Source organism: Melanotaenia boesemani, chromosome 22, assembly GCF_017639745.1.
Source record: "Melanotaenia boesemani isolate fMelBoe1 chromosome 22, fMelBoe1.pri, whole genome shotgun sequence".
Lineage (NCBI taxonomy): Eukaryota > Metazoa > Chordata > Actinopteri > Atheriniformes > Melanotaeniidae > Melanotaenia > Melanotaenia boesemani.
The window spans coordinates 15,990,160-16,010,244 of NC_055703.1; the positions used below are offsets into that span (position 1 = coordinate 15,990,160).

The window sequence follows — 20,085 nt, forward strand, 5'->3', positions numbered from 1 at the left end:
AACAAAGGCAGTTACGCAAGTCAAGAGGATTGTCCCCATTTGTAAATGTGTGTATTTGTAGACATGTGCCACGCAGTGCGGAGGGCGCACAGGCCAGGATGTATTCTATTTTATCTCTGTGTGTTAAGCAAAAGTGTGTTTAGTAAGTGGGAGATGGGGAAAAAAAGAGAAAGAAATGCGAGCAGAAAAAAGAACGTGCATCTTCTTCGCTCTGCTGCTAATCCCTTCTGTCGCCTCGCCGCTTCTCTCGCTCGTACCATCTCTGTCATTTTTATCTGCATCGTCTCTGTCTGATCCTTCTTTCTTCTCATTTCCTCCTCCCTCTAACTCCATCGCTCTTCCAGGACTCCTGCCGCGCAGCCAACATGTGTTTGTGCTGTTATTCAGAACACACCTGTGAGCACACACACGAGAGTTTTAACTTACAACCAGTTTGTGAGCTGTGTGATTGGCAGAAAGGTGACCCCTATGCATTGGCACCAAACTGATTCTGTTCTTTTGAACTAGAACAAAATATGTGCGTGTGTGTGTGTATGCACCTGAGTTCATTTCTGTGCGTCTACAGGTTTATTTGGAGCATCAATCCACTTCCCCCCCCCCCCCTTTTCCTGGAATTATCTACACATATTTCTATTGTAGTACCTTCCCCCTCCCATTTATCTAGAGAGACTAGGAGGAAGCAATAAGCGTGTCAAATGCATTAAGTTACATATTTGTTGTTCCTTAAGCTTCCTGCATTAGAATCTTGACTACGAAATAAAGTGACAGATTCTTTATTTAATTGCAAAATTTCTGCTGTATGAATATTTCGAGACCTGTGTGAAAAGTGCTGGCCTTTTAAAACAGGTAGTGCCCAAAGCTTCTGTGTCAAATGTGATTATATTAAATATGTTGTGGAAAACATTTTGCACACACCTGTCCTGGTGACGCTCACAGACTTCGCTGTAGCGACACTGTGCATTTACAGTACTTTTGTCTTCAGTAAATGTTGTGCTGAGAGCAGGTGACTGTCTCAGCCAATGATATCCTGCTGGTTTACCTTGAAAAGTTGTTTGTTGGATTTGTCTGAGTTTATCTTCAACTTTGATGTTACATCTCTGCATATATTATTTCTTTTATAATCAGTAGTGAAATCATTGATATATCTTAATATTAATTGTTCCATTGCTAGTCCTATGTGGGTTGTTTTTTTTGTTTTTTTTGACAGGTGAGCTGTTCCACTTTTCTGCATACGCTTCTTTTCTGGCATTTTGATAGAAATGGACCTTTGTTTCACCATCTTCTTTTGTTTTCAAACTTTACAAGTAGTTTGTATCTATTTGTGAATCCTCTGAGGTTTTAGCCATGAAGTCCTCTCATAAACCAAAGACAAGGAAAAATATTTGCTTACAGCCTGGAGAGCATTCTTGACTTGCTGCACCGTTGTAAACATATGTTTATTCACTCTGCAAATGATTTTCAGCTCACAGCTAAGACACTTGCCCCCGTCTTTCCCAAGTGGCTTTTTTTTCCCCTTCTGTATAGTCCAGCCATTCACGGCAAAATACAAACTACTGTATAAAAGCTAATCCTGGTTTTGGATCGCTTGTCATGACTATATGTCCCATTAATTTGCCATATAAAGCCAAAGAACTCACTTGGATTAGGTTTTAAGATTATTACTAATTTCATAATATTGCCCAGGTGAATTAAACTGCAAGAAATATTCTTTCTGCTTGATATATAATGATGAAGCAATGCATTTTATGTCTCTGATTTCTTTAAGGCATATTGCTTTGAATATAGCTGTGCGGTGGTTTGGTAGTTAGCACTATTGCTTCACACCTAGAAAGTTCCTGGTTTGATCCTTGGACTCAGGTTTTCAGATACTCTGGTCCTCTTTCCATTGTCCAGAAACTTGCATGTCAGGTTAAATGGAAAATCTAAATTCAGCCCAGAAGTAAGTGAGAGCAACCATAGTTGCTTGTCTTGTTCATCTCTGTAGTGGTTCTGTGATAGACTGGTGACCTGTCCAGGCTGTCCAGAGCTGCTGGGACAGGCTCCAGCACCCCTATGATGCTAAAGCATAGAAAAATGAATGGTTCCTTTCTTGATCCTGATGGATCTCTTTTGATTAAAGTGAGCATTGATATTATTATTGAAAATTTCCAGTGAAGAAAAAAAAAGCTCAAGAAGCTCAAGATGGTAAGCATGTTTTCATACATAAAACAACAATAGTACCACACTACACAGTAAAACCACTTCTAAAACCTGTTGAGTCCTCTGAGCTGCACTGCACCACAACAGTTGGACAAGGCTCACACACATATAATAAAGATGTATGTGACATATGTGACCACAAGGCATCTATTCACATTTGGAAGGTAAAATTAAGTGAAAGCTGAAACTGCGAGTGTATGGATCTTGTTAAAGTCTCCATGTTATTTTAAAAATTATACAACTTTGAGTTAGTATTTAAACTTCTGAAGAAATCCCTCACTTGGAAACAGGTTTTCATTCAAGTGGGCATCTCTTGTTTTGCAGAAGTTCAGCTATTTTTAATTCCATCCCCTGAAATTTCTCTAAAACCATTGTTTTCAAAAGGGGCCATTTTACTACAAAAACCACAAAAAGTGATGTGATGGAGCATGGCAACGCACGCTCGGGGTGATTGAGTTACTGATACGGTGAGGAAAGAAATCACATTCTCCCATACATATATTCATTTGGATGTGGGCGGTATGACAATTAAATTTGCATTCACTTGACAGTCCCTGTAAAATGGCAATGTAAAATGTTTGATGTAGTTTGACTTTTTATTCAATCCAAGACTTTTTTTTCCCCCCCTTTCGGCAAATCTTCAGATTAATTTTGCAGGGATGGACAGGAGCCATGGTGGCATTATTTGCAAAACCACTGGGAATCTGGGCCCCACAACTTTGATTCAAAATGATTCAGCAAGTGTGTCTGAATCCCAAAGCTGTCACATCACATTAGTAGCAAACAAAAAGGTGTGCAATCACAAATGGAAACAGAAGTCCTCTTGTGAATGTAAGCATAGACTGACAGGCTTGCACACTCTGCAGAGGAAACTCACACAAATGGCAAGTACATAGTACATAGTACATACATACATATATATATACACATACTATATATATATATATAGGTTCAGGGATAAACCGTTCAGAAGGAACGGTACAGTTCAAAACACATGCACCTTTTTACATATGGTCTTACAGCTGATGTTGTCAGGGTAAAAATCAAGCTTTGAAATTCAGGGAAATGACAAAAGATTCCATTTCAGTCTGACTTAGTGTTGCATTGTGGAAATGGGACAACTTTAGAGGACAACTATAATTTAAGCATGCTACCAAATCAGGCGTTTATGGTACTGTGGCCAGACCAAAGTAGAAAATTAACCAAAGGAAATATGCGGCCTGCAGAGAGTTTGCCAAAAGTTTTATATCTTAATGACACTAAGACCATCCTCATGCATCATGCATGGAGGACATCAGGAACTAAAAAACATCTCATTTATACAAATCAATGCAAATAAATAAATAAATGGCAGTGGCTGCATCATTCTGTACAGATGTTTCTTCTGTAACACGGCTTGGATATGTGGAAAAGATGGATGCAGGAAAATATAAAACAATATTTAGGTATACCCTTTTTTTAGACTACTCAGCATCTCCAGCAGAAGCAAAGACTTACATTTCAACAATGACCTGAAGCATGCTTTCAAAAGGAATGACTTTGGGAAGACTCTGAAACTCCTGGCGTCACTCAGTCACAGTCTGGGCATACACCCAGGAATGCATCTCTGGAGAGACCTGAAATGGCTAGGTATCAATGAACCACTTCCAAACTGGTGGAGCTGGAAGGATTTTGCCAAGAACTATTGGAAAATCTTCCAAAGAAAAGGTGTGCCAAGCTTGTAGGATAATTTCACAAAGACTAAGAGCTGTCTGATGGGCATACATACTTGTGTTTAATGGGCCCTTGTTTTTTTTTTTGTTTTTTTTTGTTTTTTTTAAACACCAAGTTTACTTTTAATGAGAGAAATTTGTGTTTATGTTGAAAACTTTAAAAGGCTTACCAAAGAATCTATATGTACTGTACAACCACAACACAGACAGTAAATGTACACAGAATAGAATAATTACAGACTGCTACAATGGCCTTGGCCATTAAAAATGTATGACACTGTAGCAACAGTTTCTAAAAATGAGCACCAGGGTCCAGCTGCTGATCAGTATGATATGAACTACCAGAGCCTGTGAGAAGGAATTAAAAAAAATAGAAAAAAAATCTATAAGGGCAGAAAAATGACAAATACCTTTTAACTCACTTCTTATTATAATATCTATCATTTAAATGGTTAAGAGCATGGGTTATCTCCCTCATCAGTCATAATGTCAAATCTGCAGCAGCAACAATTGTTAATGTGCTCACCAAGGTCTTCTCTTATCATGTTATCAGCTCTCATCAACACCCGCTTCTAATGTGATGGCAAAAGTGTTGCCAAGCACCAGACGGGAAGAGAAATCAGGCCAATAGTCCCGGATTGAGGCTTAATGGGGGCCTAGTGGCATGGCAGGCTGAGACCTCTCCCACTGTCTGTTCATCATTCACTCCCACTGGTGTCTGGGGATGGCAGATGCTTCTGGCTTATCAAACAAATTAGGTGCTTCATCACTGAAAATCAAAGTGATGATGCACAAGCTGCAAGTATGTCCTTTCCCTCACAGAGACCATTCTTTTTCTGACAGAGAAGGGAAATGGTGGGGTCTGACTCCTGCTTTGAAAGTAGACAAACAACCAACATGTGGTGGCTTCTGCTTGGACGGCGGTCTAATTACGGTTAGGTCAGGAGCCAATTGTTGCCCTTCCGATTTCTGCAAATCCCACCCACACAACACCAGGGCTTGAGTCACTGAGCTGAATGGCTGCAACCATTATGGCTCCACTCCATGTGCAGACACTCCTACAGTACACTTTATTTTCCTCTATTTTTTCCTCCTCCTCTTCTCTCCTCTAAACTTAGACACAACTTTGAGTCTGCAATGATGTCATCCCATAATTCTTCCTGTTGCTTGCCATCTTGTCTCCTTTAACTGCAGAGATTTCACCTTGCTTGTGCTGCAATGAATGTTAAGCCAAGGTCACATCTACAGCACTTGAGATTTTACAGCTTTGCACAATGCTTGAATTTTTTGTGTGGTTTCTAGTGATGTGGAAAATCATAGCACACTTCCCTCTTACAGAATCTGTCACACTGAATCATGCTAAAGCAAACATGCACAACAAATCATAGTGCTTTGTCTCTGGACAAAACCCCCTCCTCTCCCTGCCTTGCCTTGAGTACTAAGATGTTTGTCTCAACCTTCATGCCCTACCCCCATCATTCCAATATTTTACATCACAACATAAACCACAATGTGCTTCAGACAGAACAGGGCAACAGCCCCACGGCCATTTTTTTTTTTAAACCACACACAGAACATTAACTCCTATGCACTTAATATAGACCTATATCACACACACTAGCAGGCTGAGAGCTGCAGAGAGGGGGAGGGCTGTGTGCACAACAGCCATGTGGCAAAGCATTAAAGCCTTAGTCATCATGCCAAGTGACACATGTGTGCATCTTTCCTGCTGGCAGTCATGACTGCATACTAAAGGGCAGTCTACAGAGGAAGCAACAGGGGGACTGCAACCGGCCAATGTGAAGATTTGCATTGGTCTCACTGACAGGCAAGGGTTTTGCCAAGTCCTGGGCAGAATCACAGCCTCAGTCGACTAAAGTTTAGGAAACTGCCTTTACTCAGGCTAAGTCTATTACAAAACGCCATCTATTTAGGCTGGCAGCAGCAGGGCTCAAGTCACTGAGCGGATATTTAGAGCTCTCTCTCCTCAGATGAAAAAAAATTCCAAACATTTGTTTAAAATGTCGCTGTCAGCAGGAAACGAAAACACAGAAACACTGCAGACCAACGACTGGCTGTCAACTGAGGGAAACATAAGTGGAATATGACAGTGCAAGGCTCTGATCAAACAAAGTGCAGCTAACCCATATGGAACAGCTTATTATGTAGGGTATGCAAAATAAAAATGTTTTGAAACTTCACACATTATCACTCCCTAAGAAAACAGAAAAAATACCAACTTCCCCTGAAGTAAAAGCTAGATTTGGACTCAAATGTGGATGCTGGGTGCACACGTGGGGCTTTTGAAACATTGTCAGCAACACTGGCAGTAAAACCAGCTTGGCTTTGCAATTAGACATTTGCAGGCTTGCAACAAAATAATGATTTAAGCTCATGTTAAAAGGTACATTTTGTGTACTTACATAAAAATATATATACCTTTGCAGTATTCAACGTGCGTTACCATGTTTCTCATTTATCCATTCACACCCCTAACACTAACCAAAGCAAAGCAAAAGGTACATAGGAGGGGCTGGACATCAACAAAAATCCCTTCCATTAGCAGACAACCTGCTCCATTGCAAACTGCAGCAACAATGATGTGTTACAGTGAGAGGGCTGATCTAAAACAATATTTAACTTACAAAAGAGAATAGAAAACATATCAATGTTAAAAGTAGGACATTATACCATTTAATAAAAAATATTACTTCATATTGAATTTGATAACAACCTGGTGAAACAGTAATATCCAAGACAGATTTCAGTATTAATGCAGGGCCCAAGGACCACTGGCATCTAATATTGATTTATTTTTATGTCCTTTGTTTCAGAGCATTTTTATTATATTATGAACCATAGATGGTAGAATATTCAAAGACCCAATTTTATATCAATATTATTCTGACTTTGCTCCACTAAAACATTTGTCCATTTTTACTTCTGAGACTCTGCCTCTCAAAGGTGATCTTTTTTAGACCCAATCATGTTATTGATCTGCTGACAGTTAACTTAATTAGTTGTAAAAATTTCCCTCAAGCTGTTTTTTCTTCCTTTTGTTGCTTTTGTCCCCAAAACGTTTTTAAGATGTGTTGATGCCATCAAATTAGGATGAGATATCTGTCATGCAACAGAAGAAAATATCTCATTAAAATATTTGGTATCTTTTCTGTTTTGTTAACAATTTTTAACATTTTTTTACGTTTTACACAGTATCCCAACTTTTGGGGGTTAGGGTTTACATAAAAAAAAAAAAAAAATCATACCTTGTGTTCATCTCAAATCATTTTTTTTTTATAAAGCACTTTTCATTCATGAGTAGCACAAAGTTATTTAATTTCATCATACATACATAGAGAGGCAAAAATGTGGTTGCAGCCTTAATTTCAGGTTGCTTAATTCTACAACAAATGAGATTGTTTGTACTCCTGTAGAACCAAGTGGTAAAAACCAATGGTTAGGAGAACTGTTGACTAATGTACTCTCTCTCTCTCTCGTCAGGCTCTTGAAGCAACATCAAAAGGTACAAACAATCCATTATGCAACACTTTTTGTTGAAGACAGCCATTAGTACTCTCTCCATTGAAATACATTACCTGATGAATAAATAACATTGGTTATCTAATCTTTGAAATACAGATGAACCCAACCTTTTCACAGATTTACAGAAAATGAATAAGGTGGTCTAGAAAAATAATGAATACTCTGAATGCATTTCTAAGCTGCTGTGCTATATAAAAGTTTTGGTTGTTTTAGTATCGAACTGTTAAATAGGGATGTCATGATTACAGATTTTCTTGGTACGATTATTGTCAAAGAAAAAATCATGATTTTATAATGATCACAATTGTGTGTAAATTCATTTCACAATATAATGTGCAAAATCCCATCAACACTCCTTATATGTCTATTAGGTTTATTTATCTTTATCTTTTCATGCTTTTCAACATAACAAAATAATAGAACAAAGTAAAGTAAATCCCATATACATCCCCTCTGCTGTGGAAAGAATAAATCCTACATATTAACTATGGATTTCTCTCAGAGAAATATGGAAAACATGGCTATAGGACCTCTAGCTGGACGCGATTTGAAAATTATTTTAAACATTTCTTTTCAACCTGAGTATAGAATTCATTTTCTTTTTTCGTCTGTATAACTTAACGCTCATTAAAAGCTTCACATTGTTCTGTAGGACTCGAAGACCCAACCTGAGTCGGACATAATTGCAAAATAGCAAATGACTCGATAACACTTCATTTCAGTGTTACATTAGATAAATATTAGTGCAATTTTACCGAACTACTGTGCATTTACCTTTGGCATAAAAAGCTGCTGGTTATCCTACATGTGGTGAAATGTATTGGATGGATTTTAAGTCATGCTTTACAGGCTGGTGAGCTGTCCTCCACAATAACAGCTTTATTATTTTTTTCTCTTCCCTTTAACCCATTTAAAAAAAAAAAAAAAAAAAGGATGTCTTAACCACTTTGTTCAGAGGGAAAAACTCGGCAGCATCTTCAGCAGCCCTCTCACAACCAAACAAAGCAACACAAGTGAAAACACGCAGAAGTTGTGTAACTTTGTTTTCATTCCATGCAGAAGTTGTGCTGATCTGCTGATAAAGTTTATAATATTTCACATGAAGCGGCGATATTGAGTGATGTTTACGATTAAATAATAGTAGCATTAATTATAAAATTAAATAATGGTGACATCACCATGATTAATATACTGCTTTACAAGTGCTGTTACGTGCTCTTTTATAAAAAGTCAAAAATAGAGTAAGTTATTTCACTTAATTTTTTTTTATAGAAATTATTTAACTGAATACAAATCACATAAAAAAAAAAAATCCAGCAGAAATTAAGAGGAAACCAATACAAAACCTGAAACAAAAATTAAAAATAAAAAAATTTAAAAGTTTTTAGCACTTTTGGAAAATACACCTTATAAAGCAACAAAATGTTTGTTTGTTTTCTTTTTTTATTTTCTGTTTCTTATTATTAGGTTCAGGCTTTTTCCATATGTTCAATGTTTTACTGTACTTGCATATTCTGAAATTATTTAGCTATTACTTTTATAACTTAATGTTTTGCACAAAAACAGATTCAGCTTATAACACTGTTAAAAAAACATCTGGTTGCCTAAAAAAAGCACTTTGCATACAAATAAAAAGTTACTGTGCAACAAGTTGCATGTGCTGCAAGTACAGAAGGGCAGTCCTAGTAATGGCTTGAGGGAACCAACTGTAGTTAAAATAGTTACAAGTTAACATGTAGTTCAAGTGTGTATTCCACATTAAGCCTGTAAGCAACATTAGCCACATGGCCACACTTGTAGACTAGGCTTGTTAGCTACAGCTGACAGAGATGCTAATATTCTCCAGCTGGAGTTGGTTTAGCTAAGAATGTTAAAATTAGCCTTTTGCAAAGAAGGTAAAGACCATGAAATACAGCAGTCAAACTCAAATTATGTCTGGGACTTAAACGTTTATAGAATGAAAATGTTTAAAAAAAAAAATGAAGGCATAAATTTTTTGATGTTGAGGTTATGCAGAGGTTAAATACACAATTATAGAAACCTGAGGCAACAATAAAGACCAAGTGTTTGTATTGAGCTGAATTCACATACAGTTTTGTCTGTGTACAGGAGCATTGCACAAGCATTCACACACACAAACATGGTGATAATCAATCCCTCAAGGTGTGGCACCTTAGGGACCTTTATCAGTTCCTCCTTTGTGTGTGACGGTGGTGTTAACCCTGTTGGTGTGTGAGTGCATGTGCCTGTGTATTCAAGACCTTGCAGACAGGGCAGGAGCATCTGGATCATAGCAAGGTCATAACCATTTACACAGCTCATGGCCATTATGTGCCACTAACAGTTTGTTTCCTGCACCCAACAAACAACAATCCTTTCTGTCTCTTGACACACCTGTTAGACTACAATCATGGAGCTTCTCAGAAAGACATTATTGCATAGGTGGTGAGTGCAAGCATGCATATGGAGAGAGAATCGACTTTCTGTCAGTGTGTGTGTAATAAATGATTTGCAAACTGTGTTAACAAATTTGTGTGTAACTTCAGGTAGTTGTATGTGTAAGACATGGTTTGTAAACCGTATAAACCATTATGTGCATAACTTTGGGTCCTTGCAAATTGTGCACACACAAATATTTAAAATTACACACATAAAAATTTCATAATGCACAAATTACAAAAACTCAAAAAAAATATTTTACACAGAAATCCATTAGTTTTGTGTTCAAAAAGCCTTCTATGCAGACAAATCGTTAAATGCGTGTGCACAAATTGCCTGGTAGTCATGGTGACCTGAGACTGCCTTCTTATTGGTTCTGTCCAGTCATCAGTGCTTCAGGTTAGACCTAAGGATTCATGCCTTTGGATGTTCTGCATAGAAATGGGTAAAAAAATAAATAAATAAATAAAAACTTAAAAAACACAACACACGCACACACACACACAAACTGTACAATCCTTTACTTTTTCCATCAACATTACAGGTGATGTGATATTTGGTTTTATTGTCTCCCAGGCCTAAACCTAGTCCTCAGCCTATACATTATCTGTCATTTCTTAATTTCTTTATCAACAAATTCCAGCTCCTTTACCAGCTGCCTCCAACACAATTTAAAATCTCAATCCATTCACTGCCTTGCTTTATAATTAAAAAAGTGACCAGTTCAGATTCTGCCTAAGTATCCAGAAATCCTTTGCAGTCAAATGAAAGTTTATATTTGCATTTCTAGCAGACCAACAAGCAGTTTTTTCCTCCACTATATTGTCATTCCATTGTAAAGGTATAAGAAAATACCTTAAAATACTTCCCTTATAGTTTCCTCCTGCTCTGTGGAGATCACATTAACAGACAAGCATAAGAAGACCTAAGACTGCTGATTGTTGGAACAACATTTGGAAGAGCTCTGTGTAAATACAACCCTAACACATTTGAATTTCTTAACCATGGCTGTGAAAAAGCCATGCCTCCCTTGTCCTTTTCATTTTTCATAAAATATTGTAGAAAAATAATACTATAATCTTGTTCAAAATGTTGAAATTATAATATTTTTATTGGATTTTAGGCCTTTTGGATTTTTTTTACACTTTAAAGTGTGTACAAAAACAATTGCATGTTACTGTACTGCACAAAATATCTGAGAAACCGAAGGATCTCCAAAAGGTTCTACTTTAGGCCAAATAACTCATCATAATAGAACCTGGCACACTGTAATAATATCTCTTACACAGGATACAAAGTCATTACACATTGGCATGCCTCACTGTAATGATTTTTTTTTTATTAATAATGTTAATGCCTCTATAATGGTTCTCATTAATACCACCTGTATTTTGTGTAACTGGTAAGACTGAATTAATTGTTGAATTGTTTTTATCGTGGTTGTGTTTAGAGTGCATGAAAAGAGTATTAAAAAAAAAAAAAACACACACAACCTCTTTAAATATAAGCCTCTAAAAGTCTGACTAACGCATCTGGGAGAGGATAATATTAAAAAGACAAAATCGAGAGAAAACATATGAAACATTAATAGGAAGGGAGCAGAGCCACTTGATCCAGGCTGGAGGATTACATACAGCAGCTACACAAAAATAATGAGACATAGAGAATCAGGATAGGAAAAAAAAATCTGGAATTAGAAAGATTCTACAATCCTAAACTAATGTAACAATCATTCATGGGAAGATGATTTATAGATTCAAGAAGGGAAAAATTGCTCGACAACATTGACATTTATGCGAACAATACTATGGCCCTGCAGAGACCTGGAGGTCACATGAAAGGCAGTGAGAAAAGTGAGACGACAAAATCTTTGTACCTCACAGCTCTCTGTAAGCCAGTCCCCTTACAAGCACCACAGGGACTGTGGCAACCTGACAGCAGGAGTTTGACTCAACCCTGCCACACTTCCATACCCACACAACAATTTTTAAGCAAACCCACAAAGTCTCAACCACTATAGTTCATTTTCTAGTCAAGCAAGAATCTATTTTTAACTTTTTTTTTTTTTTGTTAATTTGTCAAATGAAGTGCTTTCATTTAAACAAAGAGTTGATTCAGTCGGGTCACCTTGAGAACAAACACAGAATTTTATTCATTTTGTCACTTGCTTTATATATCAGTTCTGTTTTCGTTTTCCTGATAGCAGAGAATATAGAAAGTTCCAGAATATGAACGTACTCCAGAGTGAATGTGTTCACACAGTTCATACTTAAGGTAATTAATAGAAAGACACAGCATTCCACTCAACCTCAAAACTGCTTTTTAAATCATCTCAGACGGGTCATTCGCTGTTGATGTCATGTGCAATTTGTTCAGTGACAGTGATGTTTTCATGAGATGGTGGATTTGCAGCATGTTTGATGAGGTGATATTTATGTTGTTGGACAGGCACAAGCGATCAGCACAATTCATTATTTACCCAAGACAAGTCACTATTAACAGCCTGTACACAAATCTGCCAAACGCAACAAGTTTTTATGGACAAAGGGCAATCTGGAATAGTTGTTTTGATAGCCAGGAAACTGCTGTCTAAATGATTTTTGAGGTAGCAGCCTTTGATCCTTGGGGAGTTCACCAAGTGTCAAGATAATGAAAGCCTCAGACTTACAGATGAAATCAATAAGAGGCATAATGTTACCACAGGCAAGAGTATCAGAAGTCCTACATGAGAAGTCCCAAATCAATGACTTTAAACAAATCCAATAGTGTATAGGATACAGTATTTACTTAGAAAATTTGACTCTTGACTGAGCAGCGGTCAAACCCTTTGCTTAGGAGAACGCCTCTACATTAGAGAAGCATATTGACTTGTACTAATACGAGTGCAAATCAATACTGTATGAACGTGGCGCTCACAAGTGGCTGCAGAAATGCTGAAAAGGCAGTTGTGTGAAGTAAAGTCTTTCATAAATCACAAGATAGTGATCAAAAGCTTTGGTTGCTTTTCTTATGAAAACACAGCACTTACTGAAAAGATCAATCTGTGATCAAGATTGATTAGGGATCAAGGTAGAATGATTACAATGGAGTCCTGCTGAGCAATAAGGAGGATCGCAGTTTCTATTGAAACAAAGCCCCATGTGGGGTTTTTCTGGTTCATGCAAAGATTTTACATAATTGTAACAAGATCTTTTTTTGAGGGGGATAGTCCATAATTTAATTATTTCATTCAATAGCAACCAATAATAAATACTAATAAAAAAATATTATATACCAAGGTATGCAGTGCAGGGTTAGGAACAATCAACAACAAGGAGGTATTGTCAGTAACAGGTGAAAATCTCCAGCTGAACCTCCACTATGGCCAGCTGTCTGTGGGTTTACAAACAAGTTTTAAGTCAAGCCCCAGTTAAAGTGAAGGAAATGCAATATTCATGAGAAGAAAAAAAAAAATTAAAGTCTGCAACTGAGCATTTAGTAAAGCAAACTTGCAACACTCAGGGGTCTGATGTGACACTTTACTTCCCTGGTATTTTAACTGTCAGAGATTAGCAGCATTTACCCCAAAACATTTATGTAAGATTGGGAAAAAGTGAGGTTGGATTTGGAAGGTATTAAGAAAGTCTGTGGAAAAGGAGTTTAAAGCTGCAGAAGGGAGTGTTTCATTATAAAAATAGAGCCTTGAGGCATTAAACTAGACCAAGTTACTCAAAAACATACATTTTACACCTTTTAAAGGAATGTTGCTTTAATATACAGAACATCTATTGTTTGACAAACAAAGCTAGCTAGCAGTTAAAAAAAAGTCTTTAATCCACAAATAATTTACTTCAGTAACGTGGGATTAAGAGGTATTGAGGATGGCAAATTGGTGCCTTTAACTCTCATTTAATACAAAATAGTAAATAATGCAGGAATTTGTCTTTTGCCATTTTTAACTTTTCAATATCAATATTGTCAACATTTAAAAATGGTGTTAATTCCTTTTATATTATGAGCTTTAGACATTTTCCCTGAGCTGATGTTTGACTGAAAGCAGAAGGAAAAATATGCAGTTTTCTTTTGTTTAATTTGTATATAATTAGTTTTTAGAATGTAATAAAGAGGAGAGGTTCGATTACTCCCTCTGCAAAAGGGCACACATGACATAAATTCCATCGCTGACTCATCTTTTTACTCATATAGCAAGCAGCTGTTTGCTACTTCATTAATGTTGAAAATCTTGTCATTTAAAAGGTTTAATCTTTTCCACGTCTCCAACTGTCCTGTCAAAGATCACCTCCTGCAAGCTATATTTATTGCTTATCTTTATCCAGTCCAGTTAATATGCTTGTACAGTATGAGCCTCTTTATGCTCTCCAACCAACTTCATACCAATGTATTTACATTGAGACACTTAAGAGTCGACTTGTTGGGAATAATAAGTGCATAGGTCACGAGCATTGCTACTCTGTATTCAATGCTTCTATGTTGCATCAAGCACAAGTAAATACAAATTATATATATATATATATATATAAATCTTTAAATTTGGAGTATACTAATTCACCAAGATGTTCTTCCTTATTCCTGAGTTTTTGTTCATTCCCACATTAGTCCCATTGGTCAAACCTAACCAACTCCACAAAAGTTGAACATAAAGACATACATAGTGTAGAACAGGGGTAGCCAACGTCGGTCCTGGAGGGCACCAATCTGGCAGGTTTTCCAGATTTCCGTGCTCCAGCACACCTGACTCAAATTAAATGGATCCAACAGCCTATAAGGATCTCCACAATGACTTGTTAGTTTAAGTCAGGTGTGTTGGAGCACGGAAATCTGGAAAACCTGCCGGATTGGTGCCCTCCAGGACCGACGTTGGCTACCCCTGGTGTAGAAGAATCATCCCTGGAAAGCAACACTGCAGCACAACTTTATGAAAACATCAGACTTAACTTTGAACACACTTGGTGCTTGTCAAGGCAAAATCATTTAGGCAAACTGTCAGGACACTAAGCAGAGAGACGCTGCAACTACAGTGTTGTGGAACGAATGCAGCAAAATTTGTTTTCTATCTCTAAGAACCCAAAAAAGAAGAAAAAAAGTTAACTCACCAGCAGATCTTTGCACACAAATCTACTCATTAAACTAATAATAATATGACTTCTGTTCTAGCTTTCTTCCTGCTCTTTTAAAATCCTCATTCCACTTATGTGAAAGCAAAACAAGGTCATCTGGGATGAAATACTAATTACTTGATCTCCTACAATACTGCTCCTCTTTAGATTTTTGTACTCTTACCACACAACAAACTGACAGCAGCAGCAGTTCAAATCAGCTCAGACTTTGCAGTGCCACGCTCTGCCCACATTGCATAACTCAACACATACACAAGCACACAACGCCGGATCTTATTCAGTTCTATGGAGTGCAATCTTTGAGATTAAGCTTGCAGCTGAAAATCCAAATGAGCAGAGTGCAAGAAGTGGAAAGATGCGACAAAGTAGAAAAATAAATACATGAACAAATTATCCTGAGAGATCCTGCAGACATAAAGAGAAAAAAAATCTAGAGATTCACTGTGATCATTCAAAATGCATCATCATTATTATAGAAATGATAATGATGATGCCATTCTTAAGCTATATACTGCTTTAAAAAAAGAGTCAAAGGAAAATAAAGATAAAAAAAAAAAAAAAACATTTTGGTGGTTCTGTACTGTTATTAGCTTCTGTGAACTGCTCAGCCAGAGCTAATACCACCTTAGAACCCTTCAGGAAATTAGAAAAACAGCAAATTCCAGTCAAAGCTGTATGAAACCACATGGTGAAGCTCTCTTACACATTTCTTTTGTGGGCACCAATTTCTGTTTTAAAGCTTAAACCTGGTCTCATTCAGCCATCCAGTAAAGAAGCTCATGGTTCAGTGAAGTTTTCCAGCAACTGCAGGAAAAGCTTGAACAGCAGCACAGATACTGAGTGAATCACAAGGAAGATTAATGATGAAGATATGTCACAGTCAATCTGTGCTACAACCAGAAACTGCACAGGGCTACTGTCAGTCCCAGCAGTTACTGCAAAGCCAGTGTGTGTGTGTGCGTGTGCGTGTGTGTGTGTGCGTGCGTGCATGTGCGTGTTCGTGCATAGCTGTCTGTAAATGTGTGCACCAGAGTTTTTGTGCATGTACAAACCCTTTAGTGTATTTCTGCACACTTTCAATATTTGTGGGCATTTTCGTTAACATTTACATAACCCATTCACAAATGTCCACATGCATGTGTGAATGCACAAATGTGTGTTATGTCTGTCACCCCCGAATGTCTAGCCTGAAATAATAACTTTCCTTTTATGTGTGCATCTGTGTGTGTGTGCCCACATTTGGATGTGTGAGTGCTATGATGTCTTGCGTTTGTCGATGAGATAATCTAGCAGAGCACAGACTGCCAATTTGATCTATTGATCTGCGTCTTGCTGCCTTCCTGAGAGTCTATGAGTTATGGTACTGCCATTTCTTTTGGCCACCACCAGTAAAGAGGTGAGTCGCCGACATTGTTACACACAGACACACACAGCTGCAGACCACCAAGGAAACACATACACAAGCAAACCCCCAAACACACACAGGACTGTATGATTGTATGAAAGAAAAATGGTCATGACATTCGAAAATTGTTGATAGAAACTTAATATGCTATGTTTACATCCGTGTCTCTGCCTCTTTTTTGTTGCCATTTGTTACTATTGCAAATAGTTTTAATAAAGATATTTATCTATGAATGATGTTTGCTCTTAAGTTAATCTGAAAAAATACATAAATATCATTAACTGTCACAAAATGATTATTGATTTGATTATATTTAACATCACTACCAAGAACCAAGTCATGCAACAACAATAAATTGATGGCCTATGAACATCATTTTTTCTTTCTTTGATCTGTTGTCAACATCATTCTGTTTCAAGAATCCATCTAAACTAAAGGACAACAAATGCCCCGAAGTGTTTGGTGTCATGTGGCATCAGTGCAGATAAATTTGTTTAGTACGGCCATCAAATCATAGATAATCAAACAAGAAAGCTGAAAGCTTCATTTGCCTTCTTGCTACCCTACTTTTACCAAAAAACACTCTATGCAGCACTTAAGCACACAGCATCCCTGCTTATTTTTTACACTACACAGCTAATATGAGGTGACTGCTTGTGCAGCAAAAGCTGTTTTCTAAAGACGCATGACTTCTTTTTACTGCCGAGCTCTTGTGCAGAAAACAATTGAGTGTGTGTGTGTGTGCACTTGGGCATATCTGACTCAGTGCATTACCACACACAGATCAATAAGGATTCTATTCTTAGCCATTAGATCTTGAAAAAGGGATAGCCTGCTTCCCTCAGCCTTTCCCATCTTTTCCCTACTCTTTGCTCACCCTCAACTATATTGCCCTGCGCTCTCCACAGGCTCTTCTGCCAGCTACTGTCTCTATGCCTCTGTTCTCCTCCTCCAGACAACACCAAAGGGACATTGTCATCTTCCCAGCTGGACAGTGAAGGCAGAGGCAGATGCGGTGGCGTGCATCAAACACAGGATAGTTTTAGGGGGATAACTTAAGTGATTGGCTTTGTGGCTAGAGGGATCAGACATATCCTAAGAGGGTAGACACACATGTATCACAGGTCCCATTTCTCCTGTAATTCTCAGTCATCTGCCACACTGCCAGTCTGAGGCCCTTGATCTGCCACTTCCTGTAAATCCTCTGTGGGAGAGCGGTGAAGCCAAATGTCCTGACAGGCCAACCGAGCAAATAAACACACATACAAACATGTACGGACACTATTATCCATGAGAAGCCATTATCTGCTATAATAATGACTTCCAGCTCTTAGATGTCTATCTAAGAGATGGAACAGCTCATCCCAGGACACATTTAAATAAATAAATAAAAACAGAAAGCGGATAAAATATTAGCTAAAAAAAAAACATTGGTGGGAAAAGCTCACATGCTACAGTGCAACAACGCAAAAACTGAGTTACAAAACCTCCATCACATCCCTTTCATCTGCGCCACAACAGTATCACTGTCATCAGATAAATAGTCAGGACTGACTAAACAGCAAAATAATAGGGAATAACCACCAGCATCACAGAAGACATATGACTTCCAATTCACCTTCCCTTGAATCTGATAAGACTGTGATCTACATCACTCAAACACATCAGAGATTCCTCTGCTCGCTCACTTTCAAAGTGACTAGTTTTAGCTGGCAGGAAACTACCCTAGGATAATCTGATGGAGAATACATTTTGATCTCTAAGCTGATTGGTGACAGACTTCTGGGTTGGAGCTTTTTCTTATTCTGAGAAGGAATGTACCAGCAAGTATGAGATAAGCCCCATTAAGCTCATGTGCCAGTTTTACAGAAGCCTTAACATAGAGCTTCTACCAGAAAAGGGATTTCTTCTTCTGTCTATTAATATGTAGCGCTGACAGGTTACGGTTTGCGTCAAATTTGGGCACAAAAGTTACTTCACCAAAAGGTGGTCGGCTGACTCACTCAGTCTAAGAGAACACATAAAAAATAGGTACACTGTCTAACCACCATGTTTTCATTTTATTTTAGGCATGTAGTGGAACTAGACTGAGTCACAAGCATGGCTGCCAGCAGGTGGGAAAGAGGGACATCTAGGCGGATGGCTCTTGTAATGAGCTGGTGAAGGTTGTTGGACAGGCAGGAGAACACAGAGGACCAGTAAAAGTAGCATTGCAAAGGCAAGCTTGTAGGCTTCTCTGCAGCTATATGACTCCCTGCAGTGTCATTTCACTGCAAGCTGTTGTCCTTGCTTTTGCAAATGTTCTTGTATTAGAAGACAACCAACACAAGAGTCTTGTGCTGAACTGCGACACGTTCTTCTACATGTGCCATGTTTAAAGATGCCAGTAAAAGTAGCTAAAATGAGGTATTCAAAGACTGTAGAATCTATGTTATTGTTGCTCTGATGTTTAACCATTACGTTGCCATATAATAATATCTGGAAGTTGGACTTAAATGCACAGACAAGCCAAAGTTTTTCTTCCTGATGCTCAAGTTTCACCAGCAAACAGAGTACTTCAAGTTTCTGTAAACCCATCGAAAACTCTTCAGCAAGCTCAAAAACTAAACAGAAACCCAACCAACTTACATTACGTCAGACTATGGCAGCTCAGACAACTTTTCACTTACCTGCTTATGCCTCCCAGAGATGCTGCAACCCAAAAGAGCTGCTACAGGTACCTACAACAGCACAATGGCAAGTAAAAGGATACAATCTCAGAGCTCCACTCTGGGTCCCGATGGCCAGTATCTTCTGCACAGGGTCAAAAGCCATGGATGATGGTTGATAGGGGAAGCCATGACGAACAGTCTGGAGATGTGCAGAGGCATGGGAATAAAAAAAAATGAATGCATAAGAATATTAATTTAAATTTCACAACAGAGGTGTTGTTTTGTCAGAGGATGTCACACATCTGAATTTGGTAAACAAATAGCCCAGATGGATCTCTAATCTGTAATGAAACTGAAATATGAAGCTTGAAAGTGTTCAAACACAGAGGAACCTTTATTGTTTTGTTTTATTTTTTATTGTTTTTTTTTTTTTTTTGTATGAGAAATTGTAAACAGGTTACCCTGTTCTTCATGACAAGCTGATCTTTGGCCATTTAGGATCCTTTTATAATCACAGGCTTATTTTGAGATTTCCTTCCTCTCTTATTTCTCTCTTTTTATTTTTCCCTTCTCTCTCTGCCTCCCACTTGAAGTCGTGATTACACTGACGTCAAGAAATAAATCAATAATGAGAATTTGGTTATGGCTATGTTTGTATTGTGATTCTAATGTTAAATGCTTGTATTACACTTAAAGGTGTTCCTCACAGTGTGTATTTGTGTAACTGTAGTTTTATGGTATCAGTCAGCCGTTGGTGGGCTGCTAGATTTGTTTGCTTAGTGGCAGAAGGCTAAAGCCCATTACATAAGAAGCACTCTGCACAGCAGAGACACCTGCTTTTCTTGTAGTGAAACACTGCAGACAGTTGTTGAGCAGGCAGACAGTAAAGGTGCAGAAGGGAGTCTGAAGTCTTGTTCAAAGACACTTCAATCAGATGTCTGGCTGCTGTTTTACTTACTTTAGTTGCTGTGGCTATAAGGCCAGTAGTCCCTCAAGTCATCAGGTGAGTCAATGTGATT

General features: G+C 37.9%; 1 protein-coding gene across 4 annotated transcripts in view; it reads right to left on the reverse strand.

The window, feature by feature from the left end:
• Positions 1–20,085, reverse strand: part of stxbp5a (syntaxin binding protein 5a (tomosyn)) — a 98,456-nt gene that overhangs the window by 76,475 nt on the left and 1,896 nt on the right. For all 4 annotated transcript variants that reach the window (XM_041976039.1, XM_041976038.1, XM_041976037.1 and 1 more), the window contains exon 2: positions 19,168–19,265. In XM_041976039.1, the coding sequence (XP_041831973.1) occupies positions 19,168–19,265 (98 nt within the window). The remainder of the gene's footprint in view (positions 1–19,167; positions 19,266–20,085) is intronic.